Source organism: Ornithorhynchus anatinus, chromosome 6, assembly GCF_004115215.2.
Source record: "Ornithorhynchus anatinus isolate Pmale09 chromosome 6, mOrnAna1.pri.v4, whole genome shotgun sequence".
In the NCBI taxonomy this organism is placed as follows: domain Eukaryota; kingdom Metazoa; phylum Chordata; class Mammalia; order Monotremata; family Ornithorhynchidae; genus Ornithorhynchus; species Ornithorhynchus anatinus.
The window spans coordinates 10,875,101-10,894,292 of record NC_041733.1 but is presented as its reverse complement, the minus strand read 5'-3'; the positions used below and the strand labels follow the sequence as shown (position 1 = coordinate 10,894,292).

Genomic DNA, 19,192 nt, shown 5'->3' with positions numbered 1-19,192 from the left:
TAAAAGCATAAAGATCCAAGTGTATTAATGACGCAGAAGGGAAGTTCTTGGGCATTAAGAGAAGCAGCGTGGCTTAGTGGAAAGAGCATGGGCTTGGGAGTCAGAGGTTGTGGGTTCTAATTCCCACTCTGCCACTTATCAGTTGTGTGACTTTGGACAAGTCACTTAACTTCTCTGTGCCTCAGTTACCTCATCTGTAAAGTGGGGATTAAGACTGTGAGCCCCATGTGGGGCATGGACTGTGTCCAACCTGATTTGCTTGTATCCATCCTAGGTCTTCGTACAGTGCTTGCACATAGTAAGTGCTTAACAAATACCAGAATTATTATTATTATTATTTATATCCTACCACTTTGGGCTCTCTAAAGCCCAAGAGTCTTGTTCCATCTCTCCTTCTCTGTAGGCAGGCCTGGGCTCTAGCATCCACTAACATGCTTAGTCCCCATCAGTGACTTTACTGAACTTCCCACCTAGACAACCAGTCCTGGATCCAAACCCCAGTACCGATTTTTCTGTTGTTTTCCTCCACACACCCAAGTTACATGGATAGCACACCAGTAACAGCACACCAGTCATCACGGCTGTCTATTAGAGGATGGAGAAAACTCCCGAAACGTCACTGGGTGAGAGAGAAGAAGTGTTGCCTAGTGGAAGGAGCACGGGCTTGGGAGTCAGGGGACTTGGATTCTAATCTCCACTCTGCCGCTTTCCCCGCCATATTTGACAGTCCACCACTCTCCCACCTTCAAAACCCTCCTAAAGCGACATCTCCTCCAAGAAACCGTCCCAAACTAAGCTCCTTATGTAACCCCTCTTCCCTTCCCTCTGTCTTGACTATATGCTTGCTTGTTTCATGCCCCTTAAGCATTTTGCTACACACCCCAGCCCCACAGTACTTACGTAAATAGTTTTATACTCTAATGTTTCCCCTATACTTAATCTCTTTTCATGTCTGTCTTCCTTTGTAGATTGTAAACTTCTTGTGGGCAGGAATCATATTTGTTTATATTATTTATTGCTCTTTTTTGTTAATGATGTGTATATATCTATGACTCTATCTATTTTGATGGTATTGATGCCTGACTACTTGTTTTGTTTTGCTGTCTCCCCCTTTTAGACTGAGCCCATTGTTGGGCAGGGATTATCTCTATCTGTTGCCGAATTGTACATTCCAAGTGCTTAGTACACTGCTCTGCACACAGTAAGTGCTCAATAAATACAGTTGAATGAATGAGTGCCAAGAAATTTATTGTACTTTCCCCAGCATTTATAACAGTGCTCTGCACACAGTAAGTGCTCGATAAATAGCACTGATTGAATGATAGTGTTCTCTCTCAAGCACTTAGTACAGTCCTCTGGGCTAAGTGCTTAGTAAACACTTGTCTTGTCTTATGCTGTCAAGTTGTCTTCGACCCATAACGACGCCATGGACACGTCTCTCCCAGAATGCCCCGCTCTCCACCTGCAATCATTCTGGTAGTGGATCCATAGAGTTTTCTTGGCAAAAATATGGAAGCGGTATGCCATTGCCTTCTTCCGTGCAGTAAACTTGAATCTTCACCTTTGAGTCTCTCCCTTGCCTCTGTTGCCCAGCACAGGTGAGTTTTTGACTTGTAGCAGATTGCCTTCCATTCATTCATTCATTCATTCATTCAAGAGTATTTATTGAGTGCTTACTATGTGCAGAGCACTATACTAAGCGCTTGGAATGTACAAATTGGCAACAGATTTGTACATTCTGGCTTCCACTCTCTAGCCACTGCCCAAGCTAGAAATGGAATGGAAATGGCTCTGCCTGACTCTCCTGCCTGTAGCTGAGACTAGTAGAGTACTGGGAACTCTCCAGGTGTGACTCTGAGAAGGGTAGTAAACACAATTGATTGATTAACTGATTGAGGGCAGGAAAGCAGAATGGCCTAGTTGAAGAGCTAAGGGCTAATGGAAAGAACACATACCTGGGAGTCAGAGGAACTGGGTTCCAGTCTCACCTTTGCCACTCACCTGTTGTGTGACCTTGGGCACACGACTTCTCTGTGCCCCAGTTCTCTCATCTGCAAAACCGATTAAATTCCTGTCCTGCCTCCCCTTAAATTGAGAGACCCATGTTCTATAGCGACTGTGTCCAACCTGAATATCTACCTCAGCACTTAGTTCAGTTCAGTTCTTTTTTTTTTAATGGCATTTAAGTGCTTATATGTGTCAAGCACTGTTTAAGCTCTTGGGGAAAAACAAGTTTAAAGTGTTTAACAAATACCACAATTCTTCTTATTTTTATTGAAATGGAGTGAGGCCTGCCACATCTCACACCATATGTCATGATAATAATTGTGGTAATGGTTAAATGCTTACTATGTGATAAAAGCTGAGTTGAGGGAGTTTCTTCCCCCATGGGACTCATAGCCTATGGGGGAGAAGAGCAGACAAACTGAACTCCCATCTAGACTGATGTTCCCACTCCTTCCTCTCTTTCACTCCTCTTGCTCCTCCTCTACCACTTTCCTACCACTTGCCCTCACTTCTACTCTTCTGTGGTCCTGTTCTGACACACCCCTGGCAGTGCCAGGAGGAGAGGGGTGCAAACACACAACCTGGAAGTATGTTGGGGTGGGGTGGGGTGAAGAGGCCTCTCTCAGTTGAGCTTTCAAAGTGGGGCAGGGCATTGAGTGGGTCTCATTATTATTTCTTATTATTTGTTGTAGTTGTAGTAATATGGTACTTGTTAAGTGCTTAATAAAAATAATGATGGCATTTGTTAAGCGCTTACTATGCACAAAGCACTGTTCTAAGCATTGGGGAGGCTCACTGTCTTAATCCTCATTTTACAGATGAGGGAACTGAGACACAGAGAAGTTGTGACTTGCCCGAATTCACACAGTTGATAAGCAGAGGAACCCGGGATTAGAAGCCATGACCTCTGAGTCCCAAGCCCGGGCTCTTTCCACTCAGCCACGCTGCTTCCCTACGATGCTTACTATGTGCCAAGCACTGTACTAAGCTCCTAGGGAAGATACAAGATAATCCGGTTGGACACAGGCCCTGTCCCTCATAGAGCTCGCTGTCTAGGTACAATTCTGTTGCACTGTACTCTCCCACATGTTTAGCATAGTGCTCTGCACAGAGTAAGCTTTCAGTAAATACCACTGATGCTAATAAGTAGGAACGAGAACAGGTATTGACTCCCTATTTTAGAGATGAGGGATCCGAGGCACAGAGAAGTTAAGTGATTTGCCCAAGGTAGTACAGCAGGTACGTGACAGAGCGGACATTAGAACCCAGGACCATGCTCTTTCCACTAGACCACGCTGCTTCCCATCACGTCTGGACATTTACCCAGGCCATCAGGAATGTCCTGTGGGAAGAATGGCCTCCTCCCTTTGAGGTAAAGGAGTCCAATGTGGTCCACTTTAGTGAGCATTACACTTACCTCCAGTTCTTCCACCTCTGCTTCAGCAGGTTCAGGGATCATTTTACTCTGAGTCTTGATGAAGCACTTTTGAAGACCAACCAAGAGGATCCCAGTGAATCCCTTAAAAACCAGACAAAACACATTCCTGGTAAGGAAGCACGAGGAAGAACTGAATGATAATAATAATAACAACTGTGGTATTTCTTAAGCATTTATTCAATGTTAAAAATTGTACTAAGCACTGGGGTAGATACAAGATAATCAGGTCCAACACAGTCCCTGCCCCACATGAGGCTCACAATCTCGGTAGGAGGGCGATCGGGTATTGAATCCTCATTCTGCCGATGAGGGAACTGAAGCACAGAGAACTGAAGTGATTTGCCCAAGGTCACCCAGCAAACAAATGCTGGATCTGGGATTAAAACTTGGGTCCTCTGACTCCCAGACCTGTGCTCCTTCCACTAGGTCATGCTGCTTCTCATCTGGGTCATCATACAGCCTGAGAAGTTACCTGATGGTCGGAATACCGAAATGGAAAACTGTGCATTGGAAATTAAATTGCGGTCGAGGAATGGATACCTTTCTCCAGAAACCTGAGCTCTCCCCGGCCACCCGCTCTAGAAAAAAAATCTCCCTCCTTACATTTTTAAAGTCGTGTATCTCCAGAATTTCTTTGCTGCCATTTCCACTTCTAAATATCTCGGTCCTGGTGAGAGGGTCGATTTCCATCCGAATCTTGTTCTGTTCTCCATTACTGAAGAACGTGTGCTCCATGTCATAAAACTGGGGAGAAGAAAAGCATCGAGATGCCATTAGGTTACAGTCCCTAAGGCAGATTGCTTGTGCCTAAAGCAGGTCTCAAGAGGCATAAAACAGTAAGCGGGACATCTGGGGAAAGGATGAGGACTGTACCAAGTTCCAAGCATCAATCAATCGATCGGTGGTTTTTATTGAGCAGTTACTGTGTGCAGAGCACTGCACTAAGCGCTTGGGAGAGTGCAATACAACAAAGTTGGTAGAGAGGATCCCTGCCCACAGTGAGCTGCCCCACAAGGAGCTTATAGACCACTGGAAGAGACAGACATTAAAAGGGGACTAAAAGAATAAAAGAATGTTTGTGTAAGTACTGGGGACTGGGGTGAGTATCAAAGTGTCTAAGAGGTACACAGCCAAGTGTGGAGGTGATGTAGAGGAGAGGGAGGGTAGAGGAAATGACCATGTTTCTAGAGCTCTTAATGTAAGTTTATTATGAGCAGGGAATGTACTGTTGATTTCTACTTTCCCAAGCACTTGGTACAGTGCTCTGCACATAGTAAGCGCTCAATAAATATGATTGATTGATTGATTAACGGTGGCATCTTAGTTGGATATGGTTCTGGCCATTGGGAAGATTCTCCAGGGAGTTGCCATTGCTGTTCCAGCTGGATTGGTGGTACGGTGAGGTCACTACGAATGAAGCATCTCTAATGGTAAGACCTGCTTGGGGAGCTTGAGTCCGTAGTTGTTTAGTCGCTGCCTGGTCCTGGGAATGGAAAGCAGCATTGATTAGTGGAAAAAAAAGGGGCCCGGGAACCAGAGGACCTGGGTTCTAATTTCAGCTCTGCCCCTTGCCTGTTGGGGTGATCTTGGTCAAGATACTTTATTTCTCTGTGCTTCCGTTTCCTCAACGGCAAAATGGAGATTGAATACCTAGTTCTTCTCCTACTTAGACTGTGAGCCCCATGTGGGACAGGGACTTACCTGGCCTAATTAGCTGGTATCTCAAGGAAGCCTACACGCGGATGGGTGAGAGTGACATGAAATTATTTCCAAATGGGAATTATTGACTTTACAGCTGAATATACATTTACATGCAAGTGCTGAAGAAAGGGAGAAATACAGACATAAGTGGTGGAGGTGGCTGTCGAATTGATCTGACGGGATTTTGAGAATTAATCAAGGAAGGCTTGTTGAAGGAGGCAGGGATTTTAAGAGGGCATTGAACGCAGGGATAGCTGATTTCCTTTGGATTCAGGGAGGGAGGGAATTTCAGGGAACTGGGAGAGTGAGGGGTTGGAGGTCAGACATTTGAGTGTGAGATCTGATCTGGAGTTCCTTGTTAGGCATTTCTGGGTATGATCATCAAGGGTTGCTTGAAGGGTTGCTGAGAAGCCCCTGGCCCATGTTCTATCCACCACTTGTCTGCTATGTGATCTTTGGCAAGGTACTCTTGCAAAATGGGGATTAAGACTGTAAGCCTCATGTGGAACGGGGACTTTGTCCGACCTGATTTGCTTGCATCTTTTTGTTTGTAAGGTGGTGCTTAGTAATGTGCCTGGCCCATAGCATTTAACAAATACCATTAAAAAAATTGCTCAGAAGGGCAAGGTACTCAGATTGCAGAGAGGTCTAAAGCTGAATAAGGGTTTTCCTGAGATTCCCTTGGCTAATAAGAGATACTACTGAGTTGTTTCTCTGTGGAAGAGTTTGTTCACCTTAAACAACAAAAGCCAAATCAAACCTTCATTGTCCTAAGGCATACTATCCAATTCACATCACTGAGCCATATTTAAGACTCCTAGTAGAGCTGAGATTTAAAGGACCTCTAGCTGTAATCCAGTCATTCATTCATTCAGGGCTATTTAACCTGTGAATTCGTCTTCACTGGTAGATTTCAGTCTTGGTTAAGAATATCCTGGGAAGGAGATTCTGTGATCTTTTGTTGAAGTTCTTTCCAACATTTATCAACCCTTACTGTCAGAAAGTTCTAATCAAGAGTCTCTCTGCTGTGGTCTAAGCCAATTTTTTCCTGATTGGTTCTCACTGGAGAGCTCTGCATTTTAAGAGAAACCTCCCTTTCTGCATTTGAAGATAGATATTTTTCCTCCTCTTCCTTCTCTCTTTTGGATCTCCTCTCTATTCTTAACTTCTATTCGTATTTTCTATTTTCCATCCTAAATCATTTGACATTTCTGTGTCTCCTTTCCAAATTCTATACCTTACCACTCAGTTATGGAGTGAACTGCAGCTTATAGATGGTCCTCAGGATTGAGTCAGACCTGGGGTCTAATCCTGCACTGCCACTTATCTGCTGTGTGATCTTGAAAGAGTCACTTGACTTCTCTGTTAGGGGAAGTAGCGTGGCCTAGTGGAAAGAGCATAGGGCTGGGAGTTCAAGGCCCTGGATCTACTCCCAGCTCCACCACATACCTGCTCTGTGACTTTGGGCAAGTCACTTACCTTCTCTGTGCCTCACTTCTCTCATTTGCAAAATGGGATTTCAACACCTGTTCACCCTCCTACTTAGACTGTGAGCCCCATGTGGGACCTGGTTAACTTGTATCTACCCCTCCACTTAGTTCAGTGCTTGGCACATACTAAGCACTTAATAAACACCACAGTTATTATTGTTGTTTTTCAGTTTCCTCATCTGTAAAATGGTGATTAAATACCTTCCCCCACCCTTATCAATCAATAGTATTTATTGAGCACTTACTCTGTGCAGATCACTGTACTAAGTGCTTGGGAGAGTACAATAAAACAGAGTTGGTAGACACTTTCCCTGCCCACAACAAGCTTACAGTCTAGAGAGGGAGGGAGACATTAATATGAATAAATTACAGATATGAATAATCTTAGTCTGTGAGTGTTGTGTGGGATAGAAACTGTGACTGATCTGATTGTATTGTATCTACCGCAGCATTTAATAGAGTCCTTGTAAGCATTTACCAAATACCACAGTTACTGTTATTACAAGGCAGAGAGATCCCTGTATGTTCTAATTTGCCTAGCATCATTCCTGTAAAAACAGGTGACACAGCCCTATTCTCTCATCGGCAGGATGTCGAGTATATGAAAAATATTTCCTCGACCTCTAAGCGGACAACCATCTCTTCCTGAGGTCTATCTATCCAGCCCCAAACACACTGGCTCAGTCAGACTCCGTTATCCTGAAGCCTATGTCCTATTCATTCAGATAATAATAATAATTCTGGCATTCATTGAGTGTTTACTGGGTCACACGCACCTGTACTAAGTACTGGGGTGGATACAAGCAGATCGTGTTGGACGCAGTCCCTCTCCCACATTGGGCTCACAATCTCAATCTCCATTTTACAGATGAGGAAGCTGATGAGGCACAGGGAAGTGAAATGATTTGGCCAAGGTGATACAGCAGACAAGTGGCAGAGCCGGAATTAGAACCCACAACCTTCTGACTCCCAGGCTGGTGCTCTTATCCACTTTGCCAAGTTGCTGCCTAATAGACCTCAGATCTGAGCCCTCAGATGGATTTTCCTTCTTAAAAAAGAGTGTGGGCAAAAAGTTGATACTGGGCAGAGAACAAAATCAAGGTGGCTTTCAGGTGGCATTCGGATAGGCAGAGGGGCAGTTCCTGGATAACTTTTGTGTCCGTGTGTATGCTGGAGTCTGAATGTTAGCTTAACCCGGTCAGTTTGTTCCCAGCTCCAGCAGAGAAACCAGCTGGAAGGGTTTGAAGTGATAAATGTTATTTGAAACAATGGATCAGAGTTAAAAAAAAAAATGATGGATCATCTATTTTTTTCTGGTGTCAAAACCAGGTTTCTAGAGAGCTTTCAAGCAAGGGGTAGGGTTTTTTTTTATTTTTTAAAATGGTATTTGTTAAGCACTTGTATGTGCCAGGCACAGTTCTAAGCACTGGGGTAGACACATGTTAATCAGGTTGGACATAGTCCCTGACCCTCTTAATCCCCATTTTCCAAATGAGGTAACTGAGGCACAGAGAAGTGAAGTGACTTGTCCAAGGACACACAGGAGACAGAGGTGGAGCCGGGATTAGAACCCAGGTCTTCTGATTCTCAGGCCCGTGGACTTTCCACAAGGCCATGAGGCCTAGACACCACTCAGAGCCTGAAAGAGGAAGAGGTCTGCGGCAGCCACAGAGTTAGCTAATCAAATCTGTACTACTACTACTATTACTGATAATGTTGGTGTTTGTTAAGTACTTACTATGTGCAGAGCACTGTTCTAAGCACTGGGGTAGATGCAGGGTAATCAGGTTATACCACTTGAGGCTCACAGTTAATCCCCATTTTACAGATGAGGTAACTGAGGCACAGAGAAGTTAAGTGACTTGCCCACAGTCACACAGCTAAGTGGCAGTCGGGATTTGAACCCATGACATCTGGCTCCCAAACCGGCTCTTTCCACTGAGCCACACTGCTTCTCTAACAACAGGTAGCAAGTGTCCTTAGGCTTAATATTTCCTTCTGACTCTCATTACACTCTTGTTTACTGCTAAGAAGCCTGTTTAAGGGAAGAGAAGCTAACGTCAATGGCGAATACACTGAGCCAGCCCAGGGCAGAGAGAGGCAGCCAGTTAAGGAAGATCCATTAAGATCCATCATTAGGCGTTGTTGCCGGGATTCCCAGAAAGATGGGATTTTGTTGAGAAATATTAGCTGTTGCCTAGATAAACTCCGACACCACTAACCATCTCATTTTATTTTTTATCAGAAACACTGCTGATGGATCGCTGGAAGGAAAAAAGAGGTTAGAGGTGGCAGGGAAGTGGGGTGTTGGAAAGCTGCCTCCCTGGACAGAAGGAAAGTACTGCACAGTCATCAGCCCCAGGCTAGGATTACTTAACATTCTTTAGGATTTCACGTTCCAGCTGGGGAATGATCTCCCCCCCCCCCCCCCTGCACTTCTGGGGACGTGAGAATTGGGAAATTGGACCGTCCAGAGCTCGGCCTATCACGGCCATTTCCATGGCTCCCTTAAATGGTCAGACTGACCTTGACCCCACAAACCCCAAGGCAGATCCCCAAACCTGTCGGCTCAACCTGCTGGTGCACTGATTCCTTAAGGCTTGATCCCTTGAATGTGAAATTCATTCCTTCATTCATACAGTCAATCACATTTATTGAGCTCTTACTGTGTGCAGAGCACTGTGCTAAGTGCTTGGGAAACTACAATACAGTGATAAAGAGAGACAATCCCTGCCCTCAGTGAGGGGGTGGTCAAAAGGGCCCGAGATAGGATGCTTTAGGTTGGTCAGATGCTTTGGGGGGCCAGGGACTTATTGAATATCTTCAGGAGAGGGACATTTAACTAGCTTCCCCTTTGATCAATCCATCAATCATATTCATTCAGCACTTACCGTGTGCAGAGCACTGTACTAAGCATTTAGGAGAGTACACTGTAACAGAGTTGTAGACATGTTCCCTTCCCACAATGAATTTATGGTCTACAGGATTTGATTCTTTCACTGGGGCTTGGGACGAACTTGGGGAAACCAGATCAATTCCAACCCAGACTCAACGGGACCAGATCCCCTTCCCACTCCCAGAGGAATGTTGCTTGGCTTTTTCAGAATCCAGATCGGGCACCAGATTCTACACCTGCAATCCAGAAATCCCAAGTTTCCACCTGGAGAAGTGGGCGCGCCGTGCCTTTGCCTGCCCAAGGCAAATGGAAGTCCAAAGGAGTAAAGGGGGTCCATCAACACCTGCCCTGGTGCTTGGGCCTTCCCAGATCCCTGGTCCGAACCCCTGTTTTTTACTGAGTTTTTGGCTGGTTTGGGAAAAATGTGAACTGGAAAATTTATGACCTATAGGAAAAGCAAAATATAAGAAAATGGTGCTGGAAGACATCCTGGATAAAAACCACCTTCCCCTTCCTCCATTCCTCCCCCTTCTTCCCCCACCCTACCACACACATTCCTTTTTCCTGTCCAGAAATTCTTCTTCAATCTATTTTAATCTTCTTGCTCAGGCAGTAAATGGGTCCTCTCATCCATTTTTTATAGTTTTTCACTTTTTTCTCCTTTGATGCAGTAGTCCCTGAGGTCTGAGAGGGACGCTTCCTGGAGGAGAAAGCAGTTTCAGATTTGGTGTGATGGATCTGCAGAGGTGTGAGGTGGTTTTGCCTGTCCTGAGAGGGAGTTGAGGACATCTGGTTCAGTTTTCTTTTGAAATCTGGGATTAATCTAGAGACTCTCCTCCCCGCCATCATCCTTCAATGTCTCCTTTTGAGACAACCTTTCAGAAGCTGAAATGCACACCAAAAAATTTGGCTGGTAAGTGAACGCTCACCGTGTGAGGGGAGTCCCAGGTTTTCTAGTCTATCCTTAACTGGAAGGTTCTCCATTTCCCTGATTGTCTTAGTTGCCCCTCTCTGTACCAGCTCAGATCTATTGTGTTCTTTCTGGAATCCTGCAAATGGAACCACACCCTGGATGACAGGAGTGGGTTCTCTGTGGTTTGCTTTATTATTATTGTCTGTGTCCCTCACCAGATTGTAAGCTCCTTTGAGGGCAGGATCAGGAATGCCCACTCTATTATTTTTTCCCAAGTGTTTAGTACAGTGCTCTGCATACTTTAAGCACTCAATAAATACTATTTACTGCCTGATTTGAAGTAGGGGCAAAATGGCTTCTTGTAGCACCATCTCCATGACATTTGGTTTACTATAGCTTAAACTGATGCTCACTGTGCCAGTGTGTTTATGATCTGCATTTCAAATGTATCCTTCTCCACCTCTTAGGAAACTGAATGGGGCCACCCTTTCTCACATCACTGGCTGGAGAAACTTTGGCCTGTGTAACTTTTTCCTCCTTTTTCAAATGGCTGAGAATCTATTTCTCTGCACTGTCAGACCCAAAGCTATGTCAAGGATTTTGTCTTTAATGATTGTGGTATTTGTTAGGTACTTGCTATATGCCAAGCATACTACTAAGTGCTGGGATAGATACAAGCAATCAGATAAGATATTGTCCTTGTCCCACATGTGACTCTCAGTGTAAGGGAGAAGGAGAGCAGGTGTTGAATCCCCATCTTACAGATGAGGAAGCAGAAGAACTCTAGTGACTTGCCCAAGATCACACAGCAAGCAAATGGTGGAGCCAGGATTAGAACCAGATTAGAGAAGCAGCGTGGCTCAGTGGAAACAGCACGGGCTTTGGACTCAGAGGTCATGGGTTCAAATCCTGGCTCGGCCACTTGTCAGCTGTTTGACTTTGGGCAAGTCACTTAACTTCTCGGTGCCTCAGTTACCTCATCTGTAAAATGGGAATTAAGACTGTGAGCCCCATGTGGGACAACCTGATTCCCCTGTGTCTACCCCAGCGCTTAGAACAGTGCTTGGCACATAGTAAGCGCTTAACAAATACCAACATTATTAACCCAGATCTCCTGACTCTCAGCCCTGTGCTCTTTCCAATAGACGATGCTTTTCTCGCTGATTTTTTTGTCTGACCATCGTTGGTTTGTTTTCTCCTGGATGGATCTATTCTGTTGTTCCACTGACAGAGCTGAAGAGTGTTTTCCACAAAGACTTAGGCCATCTCCTGTCCCAAGTTCATAAGGCCTGCCACCATTTGATGTGGGGGAACTGCCACTTGTCAGCTGTATAACTAGGAGCAAGTCACTTAGTTTCCCTGTATCTCAGATACCTCATCTGTAAAATAGGGATTAAGATTGTCAGCTCACTGATTCTCTTTATCTTGATGACGTTGTCTTGTTTTGTTTTGTTCTGTTTTGCTTTGCTATCTGTCTCCCCTGTTTAGACTGTGAGCCCGTCACTGGGCAGGGATGGTCTCTATCTGTTGCCGAATTGTACATTCCAAGTGCTTAGTACAGTGCTCTGCACATAGTAAGCACTCAATAAATACTATTGAATGAATGAGCATGGACTGCATACAACCTGATTTGCTTGTACCTACCCTAGTGCTTAGTACATAGTACTGTACTATATACATAGTACTGGCACATAGTACATTCTTAATAATAATAATGTTGGTATTTGTTAAGCTCTTACTATGTGCAGAGCACTGTTCTAAGCTCTGGGGTAGATACAGGGTAATCAGGTTGTCCCATGTGAGGCTCACATTTAATCCCCATTTTACAGATGAGGTAACTGAGGCACAGAGAAGTTAAGTGACTTGCCCACAGTCACACAGCTGACAAGCGGCAGAGCCGGAATTCGAACCCATGACCTCTGACTCCCAAGCCCGGGCTCTTTCCACTGAGCCACGCTGCTTCTCAAAATTTCTTATGGGAAAACAAAACAAGGGGAAAACAAAAATTCTTAGCAAATCCCGTTAAAAAACCAAAACACCAAAAAGACTGACCAGCCCTGAAGGCAGGCCCACCTGAAGGCTATTTCAGGCCAGTACACTGCCCTCCTAGAGGTCGCTGTGGGCCAGGGTGCAGTCAGAGCCTTATTCTCTAGTCGTCTGTGATAATGAAGCATGATGAGAAATCAGCAGAGTGCTTGACACAGTTAATCAGTGGTAATTACTGAGTGCTTACTGTGTGTAGAACTCTATAGTAAGTGCTTGGAAGAGTTCAGTGCAATAAAGTTGGTAGATGTGATCCCTTCCTCAAGTCACACTCAATAGCAAAAAATGGTGGGCACTCAATCCCAGAAGCTACTGCTGGTCCAATTCTGCTGGCAGGCACTCCTGGGCAGTGATCCTTAGTTCTCCATTCTGGCCCTGGAAGCATCCAACCTGACAGGCAAACACCCACCTAGGAGCTGCTCTGAATGGAGCAGTGGGTGTCTGCAGCATTCCCAGAGGGCTCCGTGTTCATGACGGCATGGAAGGGCAGCAGGATAGAGTGTCACGGCAGGGCCAGTTAAAGTCAGATTCAGGTCTTAGAATGGACGAAAGTGAAATTTTCAGGAATGGTCTGGGAACCAGAAGAGAATGGATCCCAGTTCAATCCTGCTGGAATAGGACTTCCCAACTGCTGTGTCCCAGGCAGGGACCATGTGAGCCTTGGGAATTCTTCTGTGTATCTGGCGTGGAGTGTGTCCAGTGAAATCTGGGTGGCACCACTTGGTCCTCTTGCTGAAGATGTTTGCTGGGGCTCATCCTTCTTGTTCCTCCCGACCCCAGCTTCCCTCCCCCACTACTGCCTGGGGGACACCGAGCAGAAACGGGGGAGGAGAAAGAGGAGGAGGTCTGCATTTCCCATGTATCAAAGAGCAAAGTAGTTACGTCTGGGCTTCACACCAGATGTTTGGAGCGCAGAAGAAAGAACTACACTCGCTCGCCCGAGTTGGGGGTGTGGGGGTGTGCGAAAGACTCCGGCTGAATCTCAAAGAGTTGCATTTTCAGTGCCAGGATCATCATCTGGGAATCAGTTAAGGGCTTTTTAGGGAGAGTCTGGCGGAAGGAGCCTCCCTAGGGGACCTGCTGGCCAACGCGTGAGTCAACACCACCTCTGAACCCACTGAGCACATTGGAGAAAGGCGGAGAAACAAACCCTAGGGAGCCATGACCTCCTCTCCTGCCCAGAGAAAGGCTCCATGGACTGGTCGGGGAACAGTAGTGAGCGGTCTGTATCTTCCTCCGAATGACCTGCCCACCCCCAGCTCAAGCTGAGGCTTCTTTCCATACTGCTTGAAGACACTGCCTTAAATGTGTATGTGTATATGTGTGTTTGTGGTGCTGGGGACCATGCCTGGGAGCCCTGTCAGGTGCCAAGAGACCCCAGAACCCCCTTCCTCAGTCGGGGGAACTGCTGGAGTGGATTGTGGAGTTGGCACAGCGAGAGGCCCGCACCGTGGCTGATGAGAAGGGAGAGGTCAGGTGAGCTTCAGTTGACTTTGGAATCCAAGGAGCCGGGTCAGGGAAGATCGTGAGCCCGTTTCTAGACTGTGAATCCATCGTGGACAGGGATTATCTCTATTTCTCTATGAGAAGCAGCATGGCTTAGTGGAAAGAGCCCGGGCTTGGGAGTCAGAGGTCGTGGGTTCTAATCCTGGCTCTGCCACTCGTCAGCTGTGTGACTTTGGGCAAGGCACTTCACTTCTCTGTGACTGAGTTCCCTCATCTGGAAAATGGGGATGAGGACTGTGAGCCCTATGTGGGACAACCTGATTACCTTAGGTCTACCCCAGCGTTTAGAACAGTGATTGGCACATAGTAAGTGCTTAACAAATACCATCATTGTTATTATTATTTTTAGTTGCTGAATTGCACTTTCCAAGTGCTAGTACAGTGCTCTGCACACAGTAAGCACTGAATATATAAGATTGAATGAATGATTGAATGAATGGAGAGGAGAGGAGAGAAGATGGGGAAGGGAAGGGCAGAGGAATAAGAGGCAAGAGGTATTGAATTCCCCCCACCCCCATCCTACCCCTCCCCAGCTCTGCCTGCCTATTCAGCCCTTCCAGGCTGCCACATTGCACCTTAATAAAGCATTAAGCTGAAACAGTAAGCACTTAGCAAACATTCATTCATTCATTCAATAGTATTTATTGAGCGCTTACTATGTGCAAAGCACTGTACTAAGCCCTTGGAATGTACAAATCGGTAACAGATAGAGACAGTCCCTGCCCTTTGACGTTCTTACAGTCTAATCCTTCATGATCTTGGATATCCTTCATGATCTTGGATGTCACTTTACTTCCATATGCCTCAGTTAGCTCATCAGGAAAATGGGAATTAAGACTGTGATACTCCGGTGGGACATGGACTGTGTCCAAGTGACTAGCTTATATCTACCCTAGTACTTAGTATAGTGCTTGGCACTTAAGTAAGCACTTAAATACCATTACCAAAAAAAAGCCACCTCAATTATTTGCTGTCTTCAAGTGGGGTACTCACAATGCAATCAGAACAGACACAGTCTTTCTCTCATATGGGTCTTGCAGTCTAAGGGAGAGGAAGAACTGGTATTGAATCCCCATTTTATAGATGAGGAAACTGAGGCCCAGAGAAGTGATTTGCCCAAGGTCACACAGCAGACCAAGGACAGAGATTGAGATTAGAACCCAGGTCTACAGGCTCCCGGTCCTGTGCTTTCTTCCCTCAGAACAAGCTGCACGTAATGGCCGGTCCTTAGAGGATCAAGGGTTCCTAGCTGTTATAGAAATCCCTGTCTGAGGTGGTCTAGCTTGGGGAAAGACATCCCTTAAAACCCATGACTTAAAGCCACTCATCAGCAAATTCCAATTGTCTGTGTTTCTGAAAATTGAAATCAATAACCTCTGTTACTGAAAAACCTCATTAGGACTGGGTTGGGGATGGGATTGTGATTTCATTAAGGGGACTGGATTTTTGGATGATTGGATTTTTGACATCAGCTGAGTAATTGCTTGACTGTCAGCTCCTTGTGGGCAAGGAACGTGTCTACCAACTCTGTTGTACTCTCCTAAGTGCTTAGTACAGGCAGAGGCAGCTTGGTCTAAGAGAGGTGGGGCAGGAGACAGAACTAAAGCACAGAATTGGGAGTCAGGGGATCTGGATTCTAATTTTGGCTCCAGCAATTCTCTCTGCCTCAATTTCCTCATCTGTAAAATGGGAATATAATACTGTTTTTTTTCCCTTTTCCTTAGACAGGGAAAGGGTTTGTCTTTGCTCCAATTATCTTGTATCTACCCCTGTGCCTGACACTTAGCAAATTACTAACAATGTTACTATTATTATTGTTGTTGTTATTATCATTATTAACATGGATATTCTGAGCTACTCATCTGGGTTCTTTCTGGTTTTCAATTCTGAAAACAAAAGCCAGAAACATCTCCCTAGTGCATCTGTTTGCTGGGATTCTTCTATTTTCCACAGTGGTCACTCATAATAATTATTATAATGGTGGCGTTTGTTAAGTGCTTACTATGTGCCAAGAATTGTACTAAGCACTGGCGAAGATACAAGGTAATCAGGTTGGACACAGTCCCTATCCCACATGAGGTTTGCAGTCTAAGTAGGAGGGACAACAGGAATTGAATCCCCATTTTACAGATGATCGGGTGTAATTCTCCCTTTTTTGTTTTTTATTAATGGTATTTGTTCAGTACTCATTATGTTCCATGCACTGTACTAAGCTCTGGTGTAGATGCAAGATAATCAGGTTGGACACAGTCCATGTCCCACATGGGGCTCATGGTCTTAGTCCCTGTTTTACAAATGATGAAACTGAGGCCCAGAGAAATGAAGTCACTTGCTCACGGTCACCCAGCAGAGAGGAGCAGAGCTGGGATTAGAACCCACCTCCTTCTGATTTCCAGACCCGTGCTCTATCCACTAGGCCACTGCTTTTCACCTCTCACGCTGGTTCTCACCTCTGCTTGGACTTCCCACACTGGAAAACAACAGAGGGGATGAATTCCAATGTGACATGGAGTTTGAACCGTGCACTTGGAAGGGGACCTGAAATTGAAAGCTTCTAGCAGCGAGGAGGGAGGTGAAGGAAGACTGGAATGAAAATGCCAGCCCCAGATGTGGGATTTAAATAAACCCTGTTTATTTTAAACAGATAAACAAAGACAAAGTGATGAGGAAAAAAAAAACCATCAAGGAGGCTTTCAGGTGACTGATGGTAGCAGGAAACTCCCCCGTGGTTAGAGGGAGCTGCAGATATGGCCTCATTCTACTGAGGAGGAGAGAGAGTCTCCAAGAGCCAGGGCCCTGGAAGAAAATGCTCTTAAGGGAGCATTCTAACTAGGCAATGCAAGACCAGCCCAGTGAGGCCCCCAGCATGGCTTAGTGGATAGAGCATGGGCCCGAGAGTAAGAAAGACCTGGGTTCCAATCCCGGCTCTGCCATTTGTCTGTTGCGTGACGTTTGGGCAAGTCATTTTACTTCTCTGTGCCTCAGTTACCTCCTCTGTAAAATAGGGACTAAGACCGTGAGCCCAGTGTGGGATAGAAACTGTGTCCTAAACCCAGTGTGGGCAGGGGTTGTCTCTCTTTAGTGCTGAATTGTATTTTCCAAGTGCTTAGTATAGTGCTTGCCGCATAGCGCTTAACAAGTACTATTTTTATGATTATTATTATAATTATTCATTGGGAAAGTCATCCCATTTTACCCTCTTCATTTCCTCCTCCTTCTCACCCCGCTTCTCCTTTGTCTTTTTTCCACTGCGCCCTTCCCTTTGCTCCCTTACCCCCAATTCACTTCTACCCTTCCTCACCTCCTTTACTCTCTTTACCTTTACTCTTTACTCTCTTTACCTTTACACTCTTCCTGTCTCCTCTCATCTTCTCATTGGTTTCCTGCCTTTCTTTCTCACTCTTTGCCTTCCTCTGCCAAAAGAATGAAAAATCCAAGACCAGAGAATGAGAAAAATATATTCTCTCAAGCATTTAGCTTAGTGCTCTGCACCCAGTAGGTGCTTAATAAATACTGCCAGCTAAGGATTGATGGGAAAGTAGCAAAAGAAGGAAATCGTTTAAATACAGTGTTTTGGTAACTTCCAAATAGTTTAAAGTGTAGGGGTCTTTTTAAGTGACCTGTACTTTGTAGACTGGAATATCATTATTATTATTATTATAAGCAATAATTATAAGAAATAATAATAATTGTGGTATTTGTCAAGCACTTACTATCTGCCAAGCACAGTTCTATTCACTGGCTAGATTCAAGATAATCAGGTCAGACAAGTCCCTGTCCACAGGGGGCTGACAATCTAAGTAGGAGCGAGAACAGGTATTGAATCCAAGTTTTACAGATGGGGAAACTGAGACCCAAAGTCACTCTGCAGGCAAGTGGTAGAGGCAGATTAGAACCCAGATCTCCTGATGCTTAATCCTGGGCTCTTTCCACCAGTCATGGTTGGTGAGGACTGAAAACTGCTAATTAAAGAAGCCACAAATGTGATTAGAGTCAGCTGAGCTGCTCCCAGAGAAAGGAAATCAGTCTCATCGCTTTTTCATGCGGCAGATGCATTAAAACCAGAAATATAATCCCTGAAAACCCTTTGCTGCTCTACTATGGCTGTTTCTCTTTAAGTGGCGGTATAATTGCTTTTCCACCAGTTCCTGGCAAGATAACTGAAAGAGAGATGGAAAGTATTTTCTTTCCTTCAATAAAACTTTTCTGTCAATAAGAAGCAAGCAACCTTAACTCTTTAAATCCAAAGGTTATAGCAGTCCAGGTATAGAAGCCCAGGTAATGTGCCATCTGCAAATACCAACTCAAAATGAGAGAAGCGAGAAAAAGAAAATACCAACTTGCCTCAATCACTGGTTACCAGAAAGTTCATTCACAAGATATTTAGCAATTGTAATTTTTAAAACAATCAGTGGTTTTTACAAAGGCTGTCTGAAGCCCGAGGACGAGGACTGAGAATATAAAGGGTTGGATCGTAATAGGAATTCACTTACTTTTTTGGTTGATGGGTTCCAGAAATGCTTGCTGCCCGTACACAGAAGAATGAGAGAAAGGGCCAGGATACTGAAGACTAATCCCCAAATCTTATATCGCCTACAAATCTTTCTGTTGGATTTAGATGCTTCTGCCTAAACAAAAAAAGCAGAAAGAAAAGACAAACCACCTCAGATATTATGAAGTCATTCCAAATAGCCATCTCTAACACTGACCAATATTCTTATGCCATAGAATAAGTAAATTAGCAAAATGTCCGAGTGAGGATATCTACCCACTTACATCTAGGACGTGACAGTCCTCCCGGTTCCCTGGAGGATTCTTTCCCATGATTTCTTGGAGAGAACTTTTCTTTCTGGTGCGCAGGGAGGAATTGGAGAGGCCAGTGCTGAGGTGGAGCTCCAAGTGAGCTGGATCTCAGATGCCAGAGGGGAGAAACTGGATTTGTATGACTAAAATATGTCATCCCAAAGTCTGCTGTATTGCGGGGGCTCCAGGAGGGCAACGGATTACTGTAGATATATAGGGTCAAATGCAGCAGATTCAGCACAAAATGGCAGGAGAGGCAGGTAATAGTGAAACCTGTTGCCCTGAGGTTTGGAGAGAGACCAAGAATGGGGAATGCTGAAAAGTTTTTTTCTACTAGATTTTTTAGGTTGTGAGCCCCCTGGGACTGTGTCTAATTCCCACATGAATATATTCTT

The 19,192-nt window shown here is 45.0% G+C and overlaps 1 protein-coding gene across 1 annotated transcript in view; it reads right to left on the bottom strand.

Moving 5' to 3' along the window:
• TNMD (tenomodulin) overlaps positions 1-18,969 on the bottom strand; it is a 31,870-nt gene extending 12,901 nt beyond the window's left edge. Inside the window, exons 1-4 of the mRNA XM_001512987.4 lie at positions 18,771-18,969; positions 18,488-18,622; positions 4,049-4,189; positions 3,425-3,526 (exon numbers count right to left, since the gene is read on the bottom strand). Coding sequence (XP_001513037.2) covers positions 3,425-3,526; positions 4,049-4,189; positions 18,488-18,622; positions 18,771-18,818 — 426 coding nt within the window. The 5' untranslated portion in view covers positions 18,819-18,969. The remainder of the gene's footprint in view (positions 1-3,424; positions 3,527-4,048; positions 4,190-18,487; positions 18,623-18,770) is intronic.
• Positions 18,970-19,192: the final 223 nt, after the last annotated feature.